General features: G+C 39.8%; 1 protein-coding gene across 1 annotated transcript; it reads left to right on the top strand.

The window, feature by feature from the left end:
• The first annotated feature begins 11,283 nt into the window (after positions 1-11,283).
• Positions 11,284-24,362, top strand: kcnk2a (potassium channel, subfamily K, member 2a). Its single transcript, XM_038700475.1, has 9 exons — positions 11,284-11,957; positions 13,706-13,812; positions 13,975-14,087; positions 14,794-14,884; positions 15,369-15,486; positions 16,128-16,288; positions 18,535-18,721; positions 18,879-19,018; positions 20,555-24,362. Coding segments are annotated over exons 1-9 (1,251 nt in total). The 5' UTR covers positions 11,284-11,956; the 3' UTR covers positions 20,888-24,362.
• Positions 24,363-24,847: the final 485 nt, after the last annotated feature.

Here is a 24,847-nt window from a genome sequence, read left to right as displayed (position 1 = left end):
CCTGTGTCACCTCTCTACACCTCAGCGAGTTTAGTGCCCAGATGAAGTCCGTCTGAAACACTGTCCAAATTATTTTGTTGCATTTGATTCCAGTGTTTCAGATACTGTTCAACATTGGTTACAAGAACTTTGGTGCATGTAGGAGAGCAAGACCACACAATTAAACCAACTTATACAGGGAGAATAGAAATGTTTAGCATTGTTAATTGTCAGTAATTAAAGGATAAATGTTGTACCAACAAACCAAGTTACTCTTTGCTTCAACAAAAGTGAATGTGTTCTGAAAGCTTAGTATTTTTGATTCATTCAAAAAACTGTAATTTTAGATTAAACTTTACTGCATCTATAAGGGCTGAAGTAAGAAATCCTGCCGAATGTATTGCAATTGTAAGTTGCCATCGCAATAGCTTCCCATGTTACAGTATTTTCCAAGTCAGACTTTCTCATTCAGTATTATTTTAAAAAAGATATGTATATTTTCTCATTCAGAAGTAATAGCACTGACCGGCAGTGTGATCACAGCACTGACAGACTCAGTGCATGTAGAGAGTTGCACGTACGCATGTATAAAGGTTAGGACGGGAAGTGTTTTGTTTTCCTAATGGAAACTCTGAGACCCAGACCTGCGGGTGGGAAAGACCAATCACACCTTTCTTAACACACATGAACTAGTCACAATCATATAATGACACAAATACATTCAAACATCGCCGATGTGTGATTCACAGAGTGGCTTAGCACTGTAGTGGCCCATTTCACAGCTGGCTAGTACACAAGCATCCTACTGACACTCATTTACAGGAAGGGAGATTATTTGGAGTAATTGTTAACATGAGTTTCTGCCTGGTGTGTGTGTGTGTGTGTGTGTGTGTGTGTGTGTAATGGCAATGCATTTAGAAAACACTTTTCATTTCCTTCTCACGCACAGCAGGCGAACGAATAGAGACACGGAGACATGATGCAGAAAATTGGACCATCAGGCAGCGATGTTGTTCTTACAGATCACACCACACAGAATGTGCTGTTATTGTTAACACGAGTCTCTTGCTGCCGTGACTGTGTGTGTGCTTTAGTTGAATAGAAACACCAGAGGAACAAGCATAATCTGGCTGACAGTGCCGTGGGATGATGCGGCTTCCAGTCACAGATGCTGGTCCATGTTTACTTTTACTTGGCCCTGGAGCATTCAGTACTTATGATCTAAAACAGCTGATGCACAGGATTTTTTGAAAGGGCCAGTTTGTAGGATTTAGTGGCATCTAGAGGTGAAGTTTCAGATTGCAAAACAGTGCTACACATTGGTGTTGGTTGAGATGAGTCCCCATCCCCCATCCCTTGAATTGCTTTGAGTATCTAAGATAAAGCACATCAAATGTCAAATGTGCACTTACTTATTTACTGATGTCTGTCCCATGCAGATCTTACTATAAAAACGCACGGGGAGCAGCCTTTAAGACTGAAGCTGCCATTAGTACCTCAAAAGCAAATCCTCTTTCATATTTTCCTCTTGTCATTTTCATTGAAAAGTAGGTAAAGTGGGCCAGCTCAGCTTTTGCACAGAGAATACTTGGATGGTTAATTGAATCATGCAGTACAGAAGTCTGAAAGCGTCTACATTTATTATATTTCTCCACACATTTATTCACATTTCTGTGTGTTAAATGTTTTCCATTACTACCTATGTTGTCGGTGAGGCGAGCCATACTGGGTGTATGCCTTTTTTACATACGACATTTTGACATGTCACAGCAGGAAAAGCACATGTGTAAACAATAAAATGAATGACGGCTGAATTTCATTTAGTTGCTTCAGTTTCAGGGTCCTGCTGCTATTGTGCATGCTGGCTCATTGTCACACTGTCATGACTTACTGGGACACTTAAGTAAAACAGAGTCATCCTTAATGTTATTAGCAACACCTGTGATTTTCAGAGTGAAAAGTGACACAAATGTCAGCCCAGCACACCCTGTACACTCCCACACAGTGCAGCGTACAGATAAAACACAAGTGTAGGTGTACCACGGGTGTTCACCAGTCTGCACACTACACTGCACACATATGCAGAGGACACTTCTGTCTGCTCTCTCTCTCTCCAAACAAATCTGTTGTTTTATCTGATCTCTTCTGTTGTCCAAACCAGATGAAGGTGAATACTGTGGCTTTTTATAATCATGGCACTCTATTTTTAACACACTTTTTTCCCCTTGTGGGGTCTACTTTGATCATTGTCTCTATCAGTGCAGAAGGAAACACTACGTTTTCTAACCCTCTTTCTCTTCCCCTCATCTATCCTCATATGCCCTCACTCTCCTCTCTTCCCTGCTGACATCTCCTCCTCAAGGATCCTCTCCTTTTTACTTTAGCACCCGACAGCCCTCCCTTGTACTCATCTCTCTCACTCGTTGCTTCAAGTTGAATTAATTCGTCAACGGTGGGGGTATTTGTGTTAGTGAGGCATGTTGTTTTGTTTACAACACTACAAATACAAACTAATCTGACCCAAAAAGAGGCAGGATGGACAGAGAAAGAGGAAAGTGGGTAAGGGAAGGAGGGAGAAAAGAAAAGGGTCAGAATATTGAAAGAGAGATGGAGAAGGAAAAATAATATACTGTAAAATCACGTCAATAGTTTTGGATGGTCACATGTGCAGGTCTGCCCTGTTACAAGTGTCAGGTTCCCTCCCATCCTGTGAGTCCTGTGGAAACAGGTGATAAAGTGTGACCTTCAATTACTGTGCAATGCTCCTATCAGATCAGTCAATACTGTTAAACTTCAGAATAAAGACCCAAAATCAACTCTCCATCTTTTGCCAAAATTGAAAGCCAGAGCGATATTCCTTGATGCATCATCATAGATGGAGTATTTATAGCATTTCACTGGTAGAAAATCTGCATATAAATCATCTGTGGAATTACTGTGAAGATGCTCACACAGACACATACTTGTGCTTGCACGCACACACACACGCGCACACACACACACACACACACACACACACACACACACACACAGGAAACTCACCCCAAATCTAGCTCCCGCACACATCATGCCAGAGAATGCATGAAGGACAATTTGTAGATACTTTGTGCTGCACATGCTGTAGACAGACCAGGCAACAGCAATGTGTAAAATGTTTTTGGAAGTACATTCCCTCTCTAAAATATGTCAAAATTACCTGCTGTTAACTACATATGGTATTTTCATATGGCTGTTCCCACTTCCCAGCACCGTGTCACGCAACTGCATGTCTCTGTTTGTCTTAGCATAGCCCAAGTGCATTCACATGCATACTCACACAAGCATGTACACTGGCGGACACATAACCACCCCGCACACACATATAGAAGCCTTTCCTCCATTCAGTTATGTAACAAGGATTAGGTTCCACTATTTTGTGGCCCCAACAGTCAAAACTATGTGAGCTATTTTTAACCCCGGAGCCCAATATAATATCAACAGATGCTTATCGTAATAATGGCATGACAATGTTAATGGCCGCTGTTGCTCATGTGGACACGTCCTCCCAACATTGATATTCACTGCATGGGTCTCTCGTAACAACACCAACAGCCATTGTCACTCCATTGACACATCTGAGGCCACAACTCAAAGCATCGCTCCTGCACAATCTGGAACTATTTTCAGCTCATCAGAGAGTCTGTTGAAGCTGAAGTGTGTTGCTAAACCATGTTAATCAATCAACACGGGCCTACTTAACGGCAGACAGTGCTGAGAAGCAGTGGAGCATTGCTGACACTCGTGGTGAAGTTGTGAGGTTGCATCAGGGTGGTGATAGTACAGTGGATAAGACACATGCCTTTGGTGCGAGAGAACCGGGCTCAATCCCCCACTGTGACACTTCTTCCAATGTGTCCCTGAGCAAGACAATTAACCCCCAGTTGCTCCAGAGGCATGTGACCCCTGACATATAAAGCAATTGTAAGTTGCTTTGGATAAAAGCGTCAGGTGAATGTATATGTAATGTGGGATGTTGCGTGCATATTATGGTTCAAGTGAGAACATTGTTGCAAGGTAATTGAAAGCAAATTAGGATGTTTGATGGATGTAGAAAACAAAAGACTGAAATGAAAAGTGCCTTCACTGAGCTCCAATCTTTGTAAAGTTGTGAACCCAGAGCTATCATAAACTTTCTACTTACAAAGTTGTTCAAACTGACAAACTCTAGTGAATACAGCTTCATTGGAGGACACTATCTGCTCCATTCAGCTTCGTTTGACCACTGACAGCTACTGACTGTTCCTCAAATCCTGTGTGACCAGTAGGAAACATTTACTACAGAAAATACCTTAGATAATTAGGACACATATGCACACACACTAACACGCACACACACACACACACACACTCACACTCACGCACACACACACACACACACACACACACACACACACACACACACACACACACACACACAGGTTCCATACCAAGAGTTTGTTTGAAATAGTTGCTGTCACATTCCACAAGCTAATTCCTCTGGTTCAGGTCATTACAACTAGAAAACCAGAGGAAGCACTAATTCTGTTACAGTGGCTTCACACACGCACCCCCCCCCCCCCCCACACACACACACACGCACGCACACACACACACACACACACACGCAGAGTCACTGTAGCAGTTTCCACCTAAGTCAGACTCAGACAGAGAGGATGTTTCTCTTGCGCACTGGCAACACATACTGTACTTGTGCACACACACACACACACACACACACACACACACACAAGGGAGTTCCACTTCATGGGCGTCTAATTGCAGGCTTGCGTCTCAGCAGGACAGAATGTCCTGAGTACCCAGGGTCATTTCTCGACAGGCATCTGAGGGGGCACTACACTGTCAGGACCAATCACCTCTAAGAGCAACTTAAATACACATATGTGCACACATGTTCTGTACTGTAGAGTGCTTCACACACACACACACACACACACACACACACACACATATGAAATCCCCCACACATATAAACATATATAAATTCACATACAGATGCACTAATAGGGATTTAGTAATGTGGAAAAATCTACAGAACCTATTCTGGTAATTAAAATGGTCACCTTGTCATGGTAATGTCAAAAAAGGTCAGGCGGGATGACACTTATTTTCCACATAAGAGGGAAGTTTAGAATTTCCTCTCTGCGTCCCGTGTTTGTATTTTCTTAATTACAGCCTCTGTACAGCTTTTTGCTGAATGATTTTTACCTTTTTATACCTCCTTCTATTTTCAGTTTCCCTCTGCTTTCTCTTACCTTGCCTGTGCTCCTGTTTTTGGAGGTAAATAATAGTGTAAAACAAAACATTTGAAAAACAACAGACATGTCTTAAGCACAGAAGAGGAGCTCACTTGTCAAAGCTCCATCTGAATTTATAGTCCTGAATGAAAAGGTCCTCAATTTATGAAAATAATATTAACTACAAATCATATTCAATTTAATGAGTGGAAGGCGTAAGTCAACTTTTCCCATTTTAAACATAAAGTTTTATTTTAGACTGGGTAAAGATAGATACTATGTGTGAATGAGAGTGGTTGATAAATTAGTATAAATACAGCTGCACATAGTTTAAGAATCCCCACTGATGTGTGAAAACACATGTGAGCTGATTTTGATTTCATAATTAGAGGTCTACACGATACCTCAGGTTTCACGATCCCCCAAAGTCTAAAACAACATTTAATAAAAATATACAGATACAACAACATTTTGAGGTTTTTTTCAGATCAGCAGAGCACAAATGGTGAGTTTCTCAGAGTGTTTCACCCTTCAGACAGACTGCATAACAGTGATGACAAATGATGGCAAAATAAGCTAAAATGAGATTTCTATATTTGGTCACTGCTGTGTAAATTGACTGTGACTGAGTATCAGCATAATTGATTATCATACAGCAGACTGACTGCTATCATTAAGCAATCAATTTCTAAATTAGCTTCGGCTGCATGAGACTTGACTCACAGCTGTAAAGACACAAAGGCACGTAAAACACAACTGAAATAATATTTCTATCAAGTGTTAGTCATCAGTGTTGTTTCGCTCAGAGGACCACCCTGTCTGGCATAGACTTGTGAAAATAGAAAATGTGAAAATATGTTCATACTGGATTAATTTGAACTGGTGAAAAGTATTTTCAACTAAACAATTTGAAGACTAAAGGTACGAGACAATGTACTAATTCAGTGAGTTTACATGAGAGATTAAAGTATCTGGACATGAGATCTAAAGTTTAGACCTGAGCAGCTTGACAGGTACCAAATGCTGGAAATGGACCTGCACAAAAAATAAATCATAAGTTGATAAATAACAGCAAACTGGTAGTGAGAATTTTTCTTTATATAAACTAGGGGGCCAAACAATTAATAAGGAACAGTTTAGCAGACAGGTGATTGGTCAGATGACCTCCAGTGGCAGAAAACTGATGGCAACATGAGGACATGCAAGGCGTTTATAACTTGATTTTCTGTTACACATATGGTACCTAGGAAATAATAAAGCGTTCTGGAAACGATGTTCCTACTTACTTGATGTTCACTGTGGCGGATTACACAACTCATGCAAGTTTTCAAGAGTTTCGACATTTAAAACTGTCAAACTTCATTCAGCAGCAGAAAATCTAAAGTAGTGATTTCTGTATTGAGGGAGCTAAAACCTGCAAACACACTGGTATGGTACTCAACGTTTCAAACAAGTACTGCAAAGTCAATTAAGATGGTGACAGTGATATCCCAGATAGGAAGTCAACAAGCGCTACTGAAATGCACCATGAGGCTTTTCAAGTACCGGTCTGGACAGCATTGATCCAAAGGGATGATCGGCCATATTGGTTTGAAACAGGCTATCGATCAGAATGGAGGCTGCAGCATAGCAGAGCTGGAAATCACAAATCGATCCACTTTTGTCGTCATTGGTTGTAGTTTGTTCACTCTTTTTGTAAAGTAAGCAGTCACATTACTGTCGATGCAGATGCACTTCAGGATGTACAACAGGAAGTCGTTACTGTGATAGAAACGTGTGCATCATCACATGAAGTGCTGATTCTGTCCGTCTTTAGCTGACTCTGTTGCTGGTCCAAGTCTGTTACGTTCAGTTCAGTACTAAACTAGTCTATACAAGCACTGCACATGAGATTTATAGTTAAGCAGCCTATTAGTGACAGCACAGTTTGACAGACAAAAGGAGTCTGTGGCTTTTGCTGCCTTTAATATGTTTTTAACAAGGAAGCAGTGGTGGAAGAAGCACTTAGATCTTTTACTTACTTAAATAAAAGCACGTAAGTATTGGCATCAAAATATACTTAAAATACCAAAAGTAAAAGTTCTCATTATGCAGAAAAGGCCCATCATTACTAATCTTAACTTTACTTATACCTATACTGCTGGGTATCTTCATTTATAATAATACATCATTTATTAGTTGATTTTGTGCTAATAATCTAAATCTGCAAAGTAACCAGTAACTAATGTTGTCAAATAAATATAGTGGAAAGTACAATATTGGCTTCCAAAATGTAGTGGAGTCAAAGTTTAAAAACGAATTAGTAAAATGGAAATACTACTGTACAAGTACAGTACTTGAGTAAATGTACTGACCACCTCTGCAGCTCTGTCAGACTGGCAGGGGCTGATAAGTATCATTCAGTACAGTCAAACAGTCTCCTGATCAGCAGATATAGGCTTTTAGAACAGAATGGAAAAACCTCCTTTTATATGATACCTACTAAAGTGTCGTAAAATGTTCAGGCATTGTTCAGTTAAGACGACACCGGACCATGAAGGGGGCAAAATCTCATCTAGTCGTCTGGTCTGTATGTCAGCTTACAGTAAGCAGCAGGTGTGTGGACAAATTAACAGACAGGTGAGGCGACACTGTGACTCTCATTATGCTCTCTCTAACACACACACACACACACACATACACAAACCCAAATACACATCCACACACACTCAGTCAGACACAGAAAGCTACGCACACAGTATCTATCTTTAGCTGTATAAATAGGCGTGTAATTAATGTTTAGAAGTCGTGAGGTGGAAACATGAACATTTAAACTGCCATTAAGTTCTCATCAGGGGCCGAGAGATAGAGAGAGGGAAGAGGGAGACAAATGGAGAGAGCGGGAGTGATGGAAAGAAAAAGAAAGAGAGCAAGCCCAGGGGAGCATGAGAGATGGATGATATCAGATCAAGTTCATTATTAGCTGTTATCAAAATACAAAAACTGCTATACATGCATTTATAGCATGTATTGAGGGGAATGGCATTGTGAGTATTTAAAGAAACACTTTAATATTAGTCTGTGATCAGCAGGCTGTGATTCATCCATTTGATTGTTTCAATCACACAGCACACAGCACTCCAAGGTCTTTACCTAAGTAAGTTGACAACTTTGGTTTCAATCAGAGGCCAAACTTGAGATGGACTCCCTGCAGATTCCAACAGCTAATAATACAGCACGGTTTGGGACCATGAACTGTCATTTATAGTGTCGACTTAAATTACGTAACATGACTGGCATATGTCTGTGTATTTTAATCACCTCAGTGGACTCATACAACTCTTCTTCAACCTGGTTTAACCCCCTCTCACCTTCCTACATGTATGTGCAAGACTACTTAACGTCTGAGCTGAACGCCTCACTATGTTAACTGGGTGGTTGAGTGATTAAATAATTGCCTGTTCTTTCCTGGTCATGTTTGTGCCTCTTTCAACCACCCAAACACACTCACACTTTCAAGTCTTTCTCTCTTCCTCTCCTCTTCCTCTTCATCTCCTCTCCCTCTTCCTTTCCTTTGCTTTCCTCTCCCTCTCCTCTTCCTCTCTTCTTCCTCTCCCTCTTCCTTTCTTTTCTTTTCATTTCCTTTCCTATCCCTTTCTTCTCATCTCCACCTCTCCCTCTCCCTCTCCTCTCCTTTTCCTCTTTCTCTCATCTTGTCTTCCTCACCTCTCCTCCTCCTGTCGGCCAGTGATTCTGATCTTACCAGAAAAACACATAAAATAAGAAGTCTGGGTTTAAATTGTGTCCTAGTAAATATATCTTAATATCCTCAAGCAAATAAGATGTGTTTGATTGCAGGGGATGAATGTGATAATAAACCAACTTTGTGTTCCCTCAGTGAGTTTACAGTACCTATACTAGTCAAACATTTAAAGAACATTGCATAGGTCCCATGATACAGTATACTACAGTATAACACACTGGACCAACTGTTGTTTTGTTTTCCAGCGGAAAGTACAATGAAACAAGGCCCATCTAGCACATGAACCATTATGATAGCGTACCTATGCTGACCTCCGCACAAAACATAATGGAAACAGCAACATGATGGGAACTGATCCTTGTACAGCTGGAGAAATGTTAGCCTATTGCCATCCATCCATATCAGACATCTCTCAACACTGGTTTTGTGCTCTAGGACAGAGGGACCCCTCCAAAAGTTCACAAGATCATGCTATGGGGTTGTGGTACAGTTACAGTTTTTTTAAATTGCTAAGATGCAATGGTCAAAACTAAAGCCACTTTTTCAAAACTCTTCACACAGTCTGCATTAACAACATGCATCTTGGCCAAACAATTAATCTCACCTGCAAAAGTCACTCAAACCACCAAAACACTTCATACAAGTCTCAAAATGAACTTGTTCAACCAAAACACTGCCAACAAGTCTCGCTCAGAAAGCATCCATTGTCAATCATAACACACTGACCTATAAAACACTAACAACAGGATGCATTATCTAAATTTGATTAACTTTATCTTCAAAATGTGACAGATCTTTCATATAAATCAGTATTTCATATAGAATACAGTTGTTCTCAGACACTTTGGTACATTTCTCAGATCAGAATTGAAATTCTACTTGTTCAGCCTCCACATCATCTAGTCATGTGTGCACATCATATGTAAAAGCAATTTCTCAAATTGATCGAAATTGCAAATGGCAAATGCTTTGACACATTTATGCAAATGATTATGTACAATTGTCTGCTGCTTCTTACATTATCAGTTGCTTACTGTATGTCATGTTGATTACAATGTATTACAGTTTGGTTCTCTGTTGAGTAGCCTTACCCCCCCAAAACATCTAGTCATAAGTTCATTGCATAAGTCGCTACATGCAAAATGATTGAATATTTAATAATGTGCAAATAATTTTTTCTACATGTCTATTACTTTTTTTGTGTGCTACAGTAAATTGATGAAGATATCTGTTATGATGTCAATAAGAATCTGTGAATGACTGTAGAAATGTACCAAAGCAACTGAGAAAAACTGCATTCAGCAGTTTGCTTCTCAGTTCCAGAAATTTCAGTGCTGCAATTCAGTTTTTCTCAGTTGTTTACACAGTAACACTGGTACGTGAGACACAATGACCACAACTTGTAATAGAAGCACCAACCACTTGAACCAATTCTGCTAAAATACAAGCACATTTCCTGCTTTACACTCAGCTTGCAGTTATGCAGTAAAACCAATTTCATAAAACTACAAACATTTCTCTACGCACATAGATGTAAACATAAAATGTACGTAAATGTAAAATATTTTCTATATATTTCAGACTGGTTGCTGCAAAAATGCAAGATATTTGCAATAATTCTGTTTTGAATTTGTTTTTAACAGTTTTGGACAAAGTGTGTTAGCATTTGAAAAATGTGCTGCAGATATATAGAGTTTTGCAGGTGGTGAAGTAGTAATGAGAAAAGAGTTCATGGATTTTGGAGAAAGTAGTCACTGAATGCATTTTGTATGAAAGCAATGAAAATTGATTCACAGTTTGGTCCACATACACTTCTGTTTCGGTGACTGCGTTTTGAGTTTTGACAATGTGACTTCAGTTTTGACCAATGCAGGTTAGCAATTGAAAAAAAACTAATGTGACAGCAAAAAAGTTCTGCTATACTCATATTTCTCTGCATTTTGTTGGGGGCAACTTTTCTGCAAAACGCTGAAATAGTTTTATATTTTTTGACCTCCAACATTCAGATAGAAGTAAAATGACTCTTTGGTTATGCAACATGTCCAACTTGTGACAAGGGTCAAGTAGAGACTGACTTATTACAAGGCTAATGTGCCAAAAAAAAGTTTGGGAACCACTGCTTTAGGATGGTCAAAGCTGTAACTATAAGAGAGAAACTACATCAGAACTTCCTGGGCCTCAATCTGAAAAGACTCTTCTCCACCTCTGTTTCCCTCTTCCTTGTGCTCTCTGTTTTCTTTTGCTTCACTCTTATTGGTTTCCCATGTCTTTCTGTCTCTCCAACAATTCCTCTCTCACACTTGCCTGGCATCCAGCTCCTCTACACCAAGGTTTCCTTTCTGAAATCCTCAGGTTGATTCACCCATTATTTTGAGGAGGGTTTTCGTTTAAACATGACTCTGGAAGAGGGGTGGACCTGACCAAATGCTCATTAGTGCTTTCTCACCTCTAGTGAATAACCTAAACATGCAGCAAAAATAACTATCGATTTAGATAGGGAATCCTGAAACTCAGAAGATGACCTCTGTCGGTTTTGCGGACCCCGGTTTGAGAGCCATCTCTCTATATCCTGCACCTCCACCCCTTCCCCCGTTTTCTCCACCCCTCTCCTCCTCCTTCCTCTTGGTGTTATCCCACCGCTCCACCGGTGCGCTCAAAAGCCAGAGCGCAGACGGAGTGGAGCGCATGCAAAAGAGCTGACACAGGACAGCGAGAGAAACACCAGAGAAAGCTCTTTGCAGCGACATGTGGATGCAATAAAACGTTATCTTGCCAGCGCAGCATCAGTGTCCGACCAGCGGTAAAAGTAGGAGAGGAGCAGAAGAAAACGGAGCGCCTGTTCGTCACCCCGCTTCAGCACCGCAGGGAGGAGACACGCAGAGGAAAGATTCCCCTAAACGCAGTGAGAGCGTCGGATGAGGAGAAGAGGAGAGCGGAGGGCATCGGATAGGCTTCGACAAGGAGTAAGTAGGCTACACAAAAAGAGAGAACTTCATCTGAAACTCAGCAACAAACGTTTTCTATGTTTAAATCCAATACTGAAAACACAAATTTTAGTAAAAAATAACATGTAGCCTTGAAACTCATGCAAGTTGTCGTACTTCTCCACTTAGCGAGAAAGTAGAGATGGAGTTGTGTGTGTGTGTGTGTGTGCGTGTGTGTGTGTGTGATTATCTCCAACAGCTCTGCTTCCTGCACAGCTGCACTGACTGTACCTGTGTTTTAATCCATTAAATATGTATGAAGCTAAACAAATGTCAGGTAACCCACATAGCTTCCCAAAAGCACCTGGTCATTTTGCATTATTGTTTCTTGAAAACTAAAACCACCTAAACTCAGTTCCCACGATTTGCAGAATACCACCATTTCATATCACAGTTGTGTTTCATGTGCTTCTAAGGTGACCCTGAAGAAAGATTATTTCATTTAGGTCACCAGCACCTACTGTGTATGTTACGGTCAAACCTTCACGTGGAAGGCACTCAACTTAAGTGCTTTTTTCATTCTCATCCTAATAACATTTTGAGCATTCAGTATAAATCTGAATGCTCAAAAAGGCAGAAATTGATCTGGGTTAGTGCAAACCCTAGAGTGGCACCTGTGACCTCATGCTACAGCAAGGGGAAGGTAGTGTGGACTACAATATAGAGGTTCATTTGGAGGGCGTGTTCTGTATTTTATTTTAATAAAATTTTTAAATAACAGTTGTAGGCCTACAACACAATTGGAATTGGATTTTTATGCAGTTTGTTGATGAAGTTTGTGGTTTTGGCCTTAACAGTTTAGGCCGTTTACAGTAAATAAGACGGGAGATCATGCCACCTCTGCCTAAACGAAGCATGACTTTTCACAAATTTTTACAAGTTTCTGTCAAAACGTCTCTTCTCTCTTCCTCTTCTGTCTCAGTGATCCTGAACAGACCCCACCTCCTGACCCCACCTATCCTCCCCTCCTCTCGGCTGCTCTTTTCTCTCTCCTCCTCCATTCATCCCCCTCTCTAGACTCACATGGACACACACTCTCCCACTATGTACAATAGGCAGGGCGGCAAACAAAAAACGGATTGGATACCCCTAGTGCATTCATTTCAGTGTGATTTCTATATATGTGTAAAACAATAGTCCTAAAACAATTATAAAAGTGAGACAATGAGAATTGAACAACAGATACAAAACTGAGTCGTTTAACTCATTTTCTAAGTTAAAAATACCTACTTATACAGAGGTTTTGCGATTAAACATAAATCACACCTCTCACATGCTCACTTACCTGCTTAAAAGAAATATAAACATAAAAGAAATTTATTCACAAACCTCAGAAACTTCAGTCTTCTTTCTACACCCCTCTCAGTCTCACCAGACAGACCAACAAACTCTGTCTTCCTGATTCACCAATGCTTTCCTATTACGCTATCTTTCAAACTCTCATATCATCTCCTCACGCCCCTCTTTCTTCTTGCTTTCAGCATGCCTTTTATTCCCAGCTACTTTCTGTGTCTTATAAAAGCACACACATATATTACACACCCAATGTGCTTGATTCAGGCTTATTTTACCAGTTTGGATTTAAAGGCCAAAGTGATTTATTTATAAGTACTTCTAAAAGTATCAGCTAAATGTGTTTGATTGGAGTAGGAGAGCAGGGACAGAAATGGGGGAAAAGTGTGTGTGGGGGGGAAATCTCAATGCCATTTTCTTATTTCCCCTTGCAGTGGCAGCTCCAGACTTATTGGACCCTAAATCTGCCACTCACAATACCAAGCCCCGCCTCTCCTTCTCCACAAAGCCAATCACACTGACTCCCCGGGAGGAGAGTGAGGTGAGAGAAAAAAGAGAGAAGTCCAGATTATAAAAGTAATTTTTTATTCATTTTTTCACAAGGTTTAGAGCTCCCTTAAAATGTCCCTTTGGCATTATTATAGCTTATTTCTGGAGGCCTCCTGTGTGTATTTGGGTTGACTGATCAATTGAAGTGTTGCAGGTGGTTGCCACAGTGATGAAATGGAAGACGGTGACAGCCATCTTTCTTTTGGTTGTTCTGTACCTGGTGATGGGAGCGGCAGTCTTCAGAGCCCTGGAGCAGCCTCATGAGAGGTAGGCAGGTTGAATATATGCCTACTTGTCTCTTTGCCAACCTACCAGACAAGCAGTCCACCCAACCATCCACCTTCTAGACTGTAAGTCATTATAGTTACATATAGTTATGTCCACTTACTTCTTCTTTTTAACTCAAAGAGCTCTGACAAGTTCACGATTCTGAACTCAACTGTTTGAGTTTTCGAAGGTTAAACTTGCATTAATTAATTGTGAAAAAAATTTTATTTGTTGCAGATACAGATAGTGGTGTACTCGCTCCTCCCTACCAAATACACACAGCAGCTAAGTCATATATTTAAAGCAATTCCACTATAGAGGAAAAACCTAGTGTTGAACTCCAATAGACAACTGCAGTTTAGGAGTAACAAGCACATTAGTCTTATTCTGAAATCTTTACACTGGCTTCAGTTAGTTAGTTCAAAGTGCTGCTGCACGTTTGCTAATCACTAAATGGCTAAGAGCCAAAATATTAACTATTAATTACTACTAATTTACTACTATTGCTACATATTTTCACACAGCTTAAACCAAACCCACACGTGTTAATTTAAGAGACTTTGCTGTACAGTCATCAATCATTGACACTAACTGTTATCTCTCTGTTACCCTTTTTCAAATAAGGGGTTAGAGACGGGTGCACTCTGTTAAATTTGAAGGCATGATCACTAATATTTTTCAGCCTCACTTTCTTTCTCTCTCCTAGTGCTCAGCGTTTGGCCATCCTGTCCCAGAAGCTGACGTTCCTGTCCAGACACTCCTGTGTCAACCAGAGCCAGCTGGAGGAGCTGGTTAAGGTGAGACTTACCTCACATTACAACATTATGTATGTTTTGTACACAGATGTAATTCACCACAGCCGCAGTGGTTCTAGCACCATGGACAGCTCCAACAGTTTCACAGGAGTAAGCAGAGTCGAAGGAAGAAATGTTGAACCACAGAGAGTTTGTTTCTGATTTTGTTAGTCCAGTCAAGTTTTCCATTCTGAAATATGTAGACGTCCTTCTGGGGCTCCAACATTCACCTTAATGTATTCTCTTTGTCAGCTCTAGATTTTTGCCTCGCCTACAGTCATCTCAAGTTTTATAGATTTCCATTTTTAATTCATTAGACAGGCAAGCAGACACACATACTTTCCCGCCTACACTGCTACAAGAATGATTTATAATGATTTTATTTACAGCAGCAAGAAAGTAACAGAATATGTGTTATTTGTCCTAAATTTGTGTCTAATGGTCAATCATGTCTTGATCTGAAACACAAATTGGAACCCCCCCCCAGCAAGTTGTGTCTGCGATCCGCTCTGGAGTGAACCCTGCAGGGACAATGAGCAACCACAGCAGCCTGTGGGACCTCAGCTCCTCCTTCTTCTTTGCTGGGACTGTCATCACAACCATCGGTAGGACACACACACAGGAGGGGGACGTGCAGCATCTCTGTGTTTATTTAGAGCGTCTGCTGTTCAGACTGATTTTCCAAATGTAAATTTGTGTTTGGCTGATGTGTCGCTCACCTTAGTCTGTGTTATGGTATGAATAAATATTATTTAAATGTAAGTGAATGAACACTCCTGCTGTTATGGTTAGTTATGTAACCTGACTTACTGCTTTCAGAAGTGGAGGAGTCACTGATTCTATATCCTCTTCCTGGCCATACATTTAGAGAGATGCATTTTGTGTGTTCAGTGGATGTTCATGTCTCCCTGCACTACATTTTTTCACTCTTGAGTTCCCTCATACTAATTACCCTTCCTGTTTCCTTTTTCTTCTTTTGTTTTGTAGACAGTCACTTACTCACACTGTCTTGTAGGAGCCTGCTGTTGAAGCTGTTAATGCAGAGGTTCAATCAGAGGATACAAGCTAAAAAAATAGAATAGACATTTTAATACGTCAGGGAACATAATAGTAGATACAGAGATAGCGGATTATCTAATCCGTCATCTGATCACTGGCTTAGAGTGTTTACACCGGCACACTGTTGTGGGAAGCATGAAATGGCACCATATTTCTGAGTCTCTTTTTCTTTCTGTCCTCTCTGCAGGTTTTGGGAACATTTCACCCCACACAGAAGGTGGGAGGATCTTCTGCATTGTCTATGCGTTGCTAGGGATACCTCTGTTCGGCTTTCTCTTGGCTGGTGTAGGAGATCAGCTCGGCACCATATTTGGCAAGGGCATTGCCAGAGTGGAGAAAATGTTCGTGGTGAGTTTGGAGTGACATACACAAACACGTAGCGTGGATATACACACGGATACTGTATATCACAGGAAGGCCCACAGTTTGTGGTCTGCAGATGGCAAGTGTGTATAGGCTACCCTGAATAATTTACAACAAAGCACTCTAGACAATTTCCTCACTCACACCAGGGCCGATATCTGATTTAATTAGCATGCTATGCACTGATTTAACTAAAGCAAGAGTGGGCAAGATGCTTTAAAACCTATAATAAAGTATGTGTAAGTATTTGGTGATATAATAGTGATGTATACTATCATATAGTACATTTTCTGGAAAACCAATAGAGTTGAACTGTTTATAGATTTAAAATATCAAGTGTTTAGTCACATTGATGCAAAACTATACCATTACGATCAAGAATTTTGGTAGACTCTGTACCTTAGAGATGTGTCCTTCTCCTTGTTTGAAGTTTTTATCAAAATGACCTTGCAGTGCTGCGGTTCACACATTTACAGTTTCTTTTAATTTAAGTTGCCCCATTGGGAATTTAACACTGATGATACAGTAACAAGGTCAGCTTGTTTTTCAACCCCTTGTGTCATTGATCTTTTGTATTTATGGCCTTTTAAACAGTAAAGGTCACAAAAAGTCCAATTGTACATTGGTAGTGCAGTCTAGCACGCATAGTATATACAGTACGTGTGCTGTGTGTGTGAAAATGGTACTTTAAATGCAGTGCGAAGAAAAACTTGGACCTAACTTTACATGTGGATGAATAATTCTCCAGCTGAATGATACACTGAGAGGCTCCTGTGCATATTTGTTTGATATAAACTGCTAACGATACATGGTTCTGATTAAAAGCTGAAGTTAGGTGTAAAGCTACAGTAGGTTGGTCTTTAAGCAGCTGACTCCAGAGCTCAAACTGAGTAATAAAGTCTCTCATTTTGTGGTCCAAACTCAATGAAATGTTTAAACAAACTAAACTCTGATTGAGAAGCAGGTCTCCTTGTAGTTGCTGTTGAACAGTGCATTTTTAAGTTGATTTATTTATTTTGTGTAAACAGTCAAGCTGAAATGAAGTCACTGTTGAATGTCTTTGAAATCTGACTCCAGAGTGTAAATGCTTTGCTCCTGCTATGGCTGTCAGAGCACCCGAGGGACTCCGTAATGAATATTATGATTATGGCTGAGGACAGTTAATTGTGTAAGCGTGTGTTTGTTTGTGTGTGTGTGTTAGTCAAAGCCTTATTGCTCTGTTCCCAGATTGATTATTCTCAGTGAATACTGTGAATGTCTTTTTTCCCTACTGCACCCAGGGGATGAAATTAATGGAATAATACTATTACTGCTCACAGCATCTGGTTTTACCTTTTCTCTTTAAAAGGAGTTTTCTCTTCAACAGTGTGCTGTATCTGTTATGTGTCTGGTCCAGAATGAAATTTCTCCATAATTGTAAGATTGATTACAATGGAATTTGTTACACACCTTGATATCAAACTTAGAATGAATTGTATTAAGTTTGGTTTATGAGGAAATACCTGCAAAACTCATTCTCAGCTATACTTTGTGTGTAGTGCTAATTAGCAAACACACCTGACGTAGAGCCAGTTTGGGCTCAAACATTGTACTCTTTCTAAATGTAATAAAGAAAAAAAAATGAAAAGGTTGAACTCGACAGTGTTGAGAAACAACAAAATAAATTTTTTTTGGACTCAGTGCCCTGACATGAAAGATGTGTGTGTGTGTTTGCAGTTTGATAGTATTGTCACTGTGTGCATGGTAGCATCTTCCCAGAGCAGCATACATGGCTTTAACATGGCATCAAAATCAGGAGTATAAGCCCATATATTTTGCTTTGTGAGATAGCCCATCCTTCCATGTTGACTTCCACACAACGCTTAGCATCTTGCTGTGGTTTGAGCATCATTGCAGTTAATTCTCACTGCTGGACAAGGTGACAAATTTACATGTTTTTCTTAAAATATCTTAATTGGATCTGGATTTTCTCTTTCAAGACCCTGCTTGCCGCCACTCTAAGAGCTCCAGTGAAGAGGCAAATAACTAACTAAGCTTTCCTCAGCTTCTGTAACAAAGAACTTCAACAAACCATGAAAACTGAGGGCCAAAGCTTCACGTATGTTTGCGTGTGTTTATGTGTGTTCACCAACAGACCAAACAGACCAGATCTCTAGAATTTGAATGGTACCTGTTTTCACTATGATATTGCTAATTTTCTCTCTCTCTCTGTCTCTCTCTCTCTCCTGCAGCACTGGGACATCAGTCAGACAAAGATCCGCGTCATCTCCACCCTCCTGTTTGTATTGTTCGGCTGCCTGCTATTTGTGGCGCTCCCAGCGGCCATCTTTAAACACATCGAGGGTTGGTCTGCGCTGGAGTCCCTTTACTTTGTGGTCATCACCCTGACTACCATAGGATTTGGAGACTTTGTGGCAGGTACAAACACACAGGAAGTGATTGAATTCCAACACAGACACTTTAAACCTTTCTGTCTCTGCATTAAGCCTGTACATCTCGTCGAGTGGACTGCTTTGGATTCTACTGTATATATATTACAGTCATTGTCTTTGTCTGCCTGTGTCTCCATGTCTAGGTGGTTCTGAAATAGAGTACTTAGATTACTATAAACCTGTTGTATGGTTTTGGATTCTGGTGGGACTAGCCTACTTTGCTGCCATCCTCAGCATGATAGGAGACTGGCTCAGAGTCATCTCCAAGAGGACGAAAGAAGAGGTATGAGACTGTTGCTTTCACTCACTCCTCCATTCCCTGACTCTCTCTAATTTATTTTGCCACTTCTTTCTTTCTCTCTCTACATATCTGTTTATCTGTTGATGTATATGTTTCCGCCTCACCTTCTATATCTCCTTCTGTCTCTCTTTCGGCAACTAAGGTTTTTTGTGCTATTCAGTTACGGTGCCACGTCCTCAACTTTTGCCCTCTGCTTAATGTCATTTTAATGATACGACTGTTTTCTAATCCAATCCACTGTCTGCCATCCAAACACATAAACACAGTCATAGGCCATTACTGTGAGCATATCCAGAGACAGAGAAATAAGGTCATTTGGACAATGTGTGAAGGTGCAATTGAAAAACCTGGGGATTTCGCAACCAGAATGACACGGTCATCACCTTATATAGTAATCAGATTTAACTGGAGTTTTAGTGAGAGTTGAGTATGAATGAATATTTGGTCATAGCTTTTAGCCAGTTCTTAACTAAAAAACATATTCTTATTAATTGAATATACTAGGATTTTCTGTTGTAAATATTTCCTGTACACACTACATCTATTGTATGTCTGTCTGTCCTGGGAGAGGGATCCCGACTTGATCTTCCTGAGGTTTCTTCCATTTTTTCCCTGTTAGTTGTTTTGGGGGGAGTTTTTCCTTAACTGAATTTAGGGTCTAAGTGCAGATGCTGGCATATGCTCTAGAGATTATAAAGCCCCTTTGGGCAAACTGTGATTTGTGATACTGGCCTATATAAATAAAATTGCCTTCAGGGAACAATACCTTCAACAACATGATGACATGATGGCATAACAACTGGTAGGTGGATGCAAGATGCATTGTGTAAGTGTGTGTATGTGTGTGTTCACTAATGCTCCCCATGGGTTGTCATGCTGAAGTCCTGCTGTGATACGCTATAATCTTACTGGCACGCAAATGTGTGTGTGTTATTATCATTAGGCACTGTGATATAGTTAGACCTAGAGGCTGTATTTGAGGTGTGTGTGCACAACTGCCTCTTTAGCCCTGAAGTGATTGATACCAGAATGGTTGAAAAGCAGCTCCAGTCCCTTTTAGATGAGACATTAACACAAAACTGAAGCATGTTAGTGTCCCATTAAGGCACATAAATATTCTGGTTTTGGCGCAGGGCTCTGATCACCTCTGCTACACTTCAGTTTGTGTCGGTCTGTCTGTTCTTGTCTTTTATTGTCTCCATACTCGTCTGTCAGTGTCACTCTAATGTTATGTGTACCTGAAAGCTTTTAGCTTTTACTGCCAGAAGTAAAAACATTTCTGTAATAAAATACCTGATAGACCTCATGCCTGCAGGCAATGTGTTAAACAGTAATTTGCAGCAACAGTATTTATATTGAAGCATTTCATGACCTTGTGTCACAGTGGGTATATTGTGTAAACCTATGTGTGTAGCAGAGTAAAACTCTATTCATATCAGATTCTGTGTGAACTTGCCATCCATGTGAACCCCTCTTTCCTATTTACTAACTTATCTGTCTCTTTGTCTCTGCTTGCAGGTAGGAGAGATCCGAGCTCATGCTGCAGAGTGGACGGCTAACGTCTCAGCAGAGTTCAAAGAAACACGGCGACGTGTCAGTGTTGAGATCTACGATAAATTCCAGCGTGCTGCGTCAATTAAACGCAAACTGTCCTCAGAGCTGGGATTTAGCCCCGGCCCCGAGCTCGCTCTGCCGAAGAGGACCACGTCTGTAAATTTCATCGATGACAGGAACGAGAGGGAAGCCGGGGTGCAGACCCCGACGACACCTCTAGCAAGAAATGGAGGTTTGTTCATGAACGGGCTGGACCCAGAGAGGGGAGAAATCTCAGTCATTGAACACCTCAAGTAGAAAGAGGACAGTCAACATCTTTCGAGATCTTTTCAAGATCTTTCCATGTGTCATCGTTGGTGGCATCAGTGCTTGGAGCAGAGTTGCATGACCAAATGAACTGTTCTTACTCACAATTCAATTAATAGAGAAAGTGGTACTTTGTGACATATTCACCACTCTAAGGGGTTGTGAGGCTTGTTCAAGGACACTTTTCTCACCTCCTTCATTCCACCAGTGACACAAAGAGCAAGAAGAAGATACAGAACATGAGTTGATCTTGTTGAAATCAACAGTTAACCCTTAATAAAAAAAAAATTTACAAAAACAACAGTACAAAAGTCAGAGGAATGACCATGATGCCTGTCTGTGTTTGCAGCACTCCAATATTTATTTTTTCTTTACCACACAGAATTATACATTACATTATTGTTTTTTTAGCACTTTGGTTTAGAGGGAGCCATGAAACACTTTGACAGAGAGACAGAGATGTATTACATGCAACAAAGGTTGAACCGTTGACGATTATATGGTGTGTGGCTCTTCCCCTCTGCAGTCTTTTTAAGAAGGACGTTACCGTTTGCCTTTTGAATGCAGAACGACACTAACAATCCCAGTAGGCTTTTAACTGAAACATTACGCATATGGTGGGATGTGACGATGTCAGAACTAACTAAAAATGACGGAAGATGCTATCTGAACTGCAAAGATGATGGGCTCTTGATTTTGTGCTAAATCTGCAGAATGTAAAGATCATGAGATTGAGAGATGGTGAGATATGATATTGTTTGAACTACAGATGAGACCGAGCCGTGTGCCCTATTGAACTACAACAATGGAGGATTGGTTGAGCTCATATTAGGACCTTATTTATCAGATTTCCCACCTGGGAAACGTTGATAACTCACAAGAGTGTACTACACCAAAACTAAACACAAACTAACAGTTTGAAGTCTTTCTATCTGTAATTTCCACCATTATAACCAGCTGAATCAGCAGCAATGTATTTTGGAATAGTAGCTTAGGTGAAAAAAGGTTTCTGGGTAGGATACTGAATTTGTTGTCTATTGCCAATTACAGTTGGGTTTGTAACAATTATAATAATTACCACAAACCACTGAAATTGCTTTCATTTGCTTTTGGCATATTTTATCTCCAAACCTTATACAACGTGTACTGTAGGTAACTGTTCACATTTACACATTCAGTTTAAATAGTTACTGTTGTTACCAACAAGGATAAGCCATTACTTTTTACAGTTGTTTTTATGATTTTTTTCTATCAGTGATTTCAAAGAATAACTTCCTTCCCACCATTCAAACATGGTTTTGAGTGACCAAAGAGTTATGTCTCTATCTTACCCTTAAACTGGAGGGTGTGTAGCTTCCAATAATTAAAAACTGTTTGACCACTGTGGCAGCCATGTTGGCCCTATAGTCCTGCTGTCTGGGGCGTCTTTCAGTCGTCTTTAGCTGTCTTTATAATGTTGTCACCACAACATTTTGGTTTTGATAGAAGGCATCATTAGATTAAATTTGCAAAGCGGAAGAAGGTGGAAGCAGATCAAAGTGGTCAAAGTGTCTCTTCTGATTCTGGATGTAGTTTTTAAAATACACGTCAGCACTGAATGGCTCTCATGTATTTTGAATGTGATTTGTCAAACCAATGTAGTGCCTTAAACTCTTCACTTTGCCAAAACAAGCCAAGACACTGGGAGGTGGACAACTGATTTGTTATTTTTGAAGTGTTCATACTTACTTACTTTTTTGTTATCAGCAACCATTTAGTTTACTTCAACTGAGAAAAATGAGGTGTTTGAAAAACCAAATGCTGTTGGTCTATAATCAGTCCAACAAAGCTAAATCAGTTGTTCACACTCATGATAGTGTACAGACCTGGATCCACATGTGGCCATATTCATTCAATTTTGTTTTTTATAATAATATAATTTGCATGGCTCAGTGGATTAAGTGAGTGGACTGTTGCAGGCTTGACTGTTTTATCTGTTTTAGCAGCTGTAAGCAGAAAACTGTTGTAAGACGCAACCACTGAAATGTTTATTTATACTGACTGATATATTATGTATCAGAGTAACATTTAGGCTTTTTTTGTAAAATTTGGTGTATGCTTCAGTTTACTCTCTGCTGACTGACACAAAGCTGCTATTATTCAGAGTGACCTGCATTTCTGAGCGGTGCTACCAAATGTGTGAAAACATTTCTTGCAAGGAAATGTTTCTGATCTCTATAATGTCATTTTCAGCTGTCCAGCCTCTGGTGTCCTGGAGAATATTGTATCTCTAATTTAACAAATTTACTGTGGACACGTATGACCCGAAGGACAAGAGTGTGAGAAAACATCACAAATCATTTGTGTTGGTCATGAAAATTTTAATGTTACAGTTCAAGAGTAAATTAATGCTCTGCTTTTGTTACGCACACACAGACACACACAGACACAAACACACAACGAGGGTTTTCTTCCATGTGTACACCTGCCGTTGAAAATGCACTTTGATTTAACAGCCTTTGAACGTAACAACATGGTGTTCTATAGTCCATCCAATCAGAAGGCTTTGATTTTGTTGTTATGTGGCATTAACGACAACTACACAGTTCATCTCACAAACTTTTCTCATTAACAATCCAAGCAAGAGAATTTAACCCTTGTGGTGCAGCTAGTTTTATATGGTACCACTGATATATTAAGAACAGCAGTTAAAAATCCTGATGAATCAGAAAACTTGCTGTAAGAATTCAGTTCAGTTACAATTATTTTTTTATTTTTTTTCAGTCCTTATTGACTTGTATCTGTGAGAAAGGATTATTTAAATCCTATTTGAAGGCCTAACAAATCTTTAAGAAGCCTACTGGACATCCTAATTGTACTGGTAGAAAGGTGAAATATACTGTAGATATTTAGACTTTTACTACAGCAGCAGTATGGATCAGTACTAACACTGAATGGAAACGTATTACACTGTGTAGTTGCTGGTTGGTCTGCCTTTGCCTTCTCTCTTGCTATTCAGTTTGTTAGGACTTTGTTACACACTCATCTTATTTAGCTGTGCTAAAATGAAACTAACTTTTTTTCATTTTCTGCTAATGTGCTAGATCTTTAATGTTTTTATGACAAGATCTTGGAAACTGTATTTCTCTAACTGTGTGTTTGTACTTATACAGTGTTTCTACACTGATGTGAGTCTGGGAGAATTGTAATGTATGTAGAGCTTATCTAAACACAATGTAACAAACATTTTTGTACAGTGTATGACTTGAAAATATAACAGATTTAAATTCTTTCTCTGTTTACTGTGTTATTAAGAGTGATCAATCTTTGCTGTTAGAGTTCTAAATAACCAGAAGAAGAATACGCATCATATTTGTACATTAAGTGCTGCCGTCCTCACAGAAATTCCCGAACAACAAAATATGTTTAAACTCAGTAGTTGTTAAATCATATTTCAGTAGTCATATAAAACTGTATTCTACTTAAATACTGCATCATTTGTGATTAGAATAGTTTTTACTTGGTGTGCAAATGTTGGATATTTTGATTTGGATTTAATGCTAACATTTGCAAACCTTACAGAGTACCTTACAGTAACACCAGGCTGAAAAGCTCAGCCTGGTGTTACTGTAAGGTACTCTGTAAGTGTGTTTAGTGTTTTGTCTGGTTGAAAGTTTTAGTTCTGTTGTAACTTTGAACCCATCCTGCATTGTGTGGTCAGAAGTGTACTCACCTGCTACACCTGTAACCATCAAACCCAGCAGTGATGTCAGGGTGAGTACACTTCTACATCAACGTGAGTTGTTAAACCAGTGGAGGTAAAAATAAATAAATAAATGAAGATATCTTAAAACCCATTAGAGCCTTATTACTATTTTAACTCAGTCAAATCTGAACAAACAGACATGATACACATATTTTTAGATTCAGTGTGACTTACACTTTCTGCGTCCATGTCTATTGGGAATAAAC

This window comes from Micropterus salmoides, unplaced genomic scaffold (genome assembly GCF_014851395.1).
Source record: "Micropterus salmoides isolate LMB-PRFRI ecotype aquatic unplaced genomic scaffold, ASM1485139v1 Ms_hic_scaffold_6, whole genome shotgun sequence".
Classification (NCBI taxonomy): Eukaryota; Metazoa; Chordata; class Actinopteri; order Centrarchiformes; family Centrarchidae; genus Micropterus; species Micropterus salmoides.
Note: the sequence above shows the minus strand (reverse complement) of the source record. Positions and strands in the feature narration are given on the sequence as shown.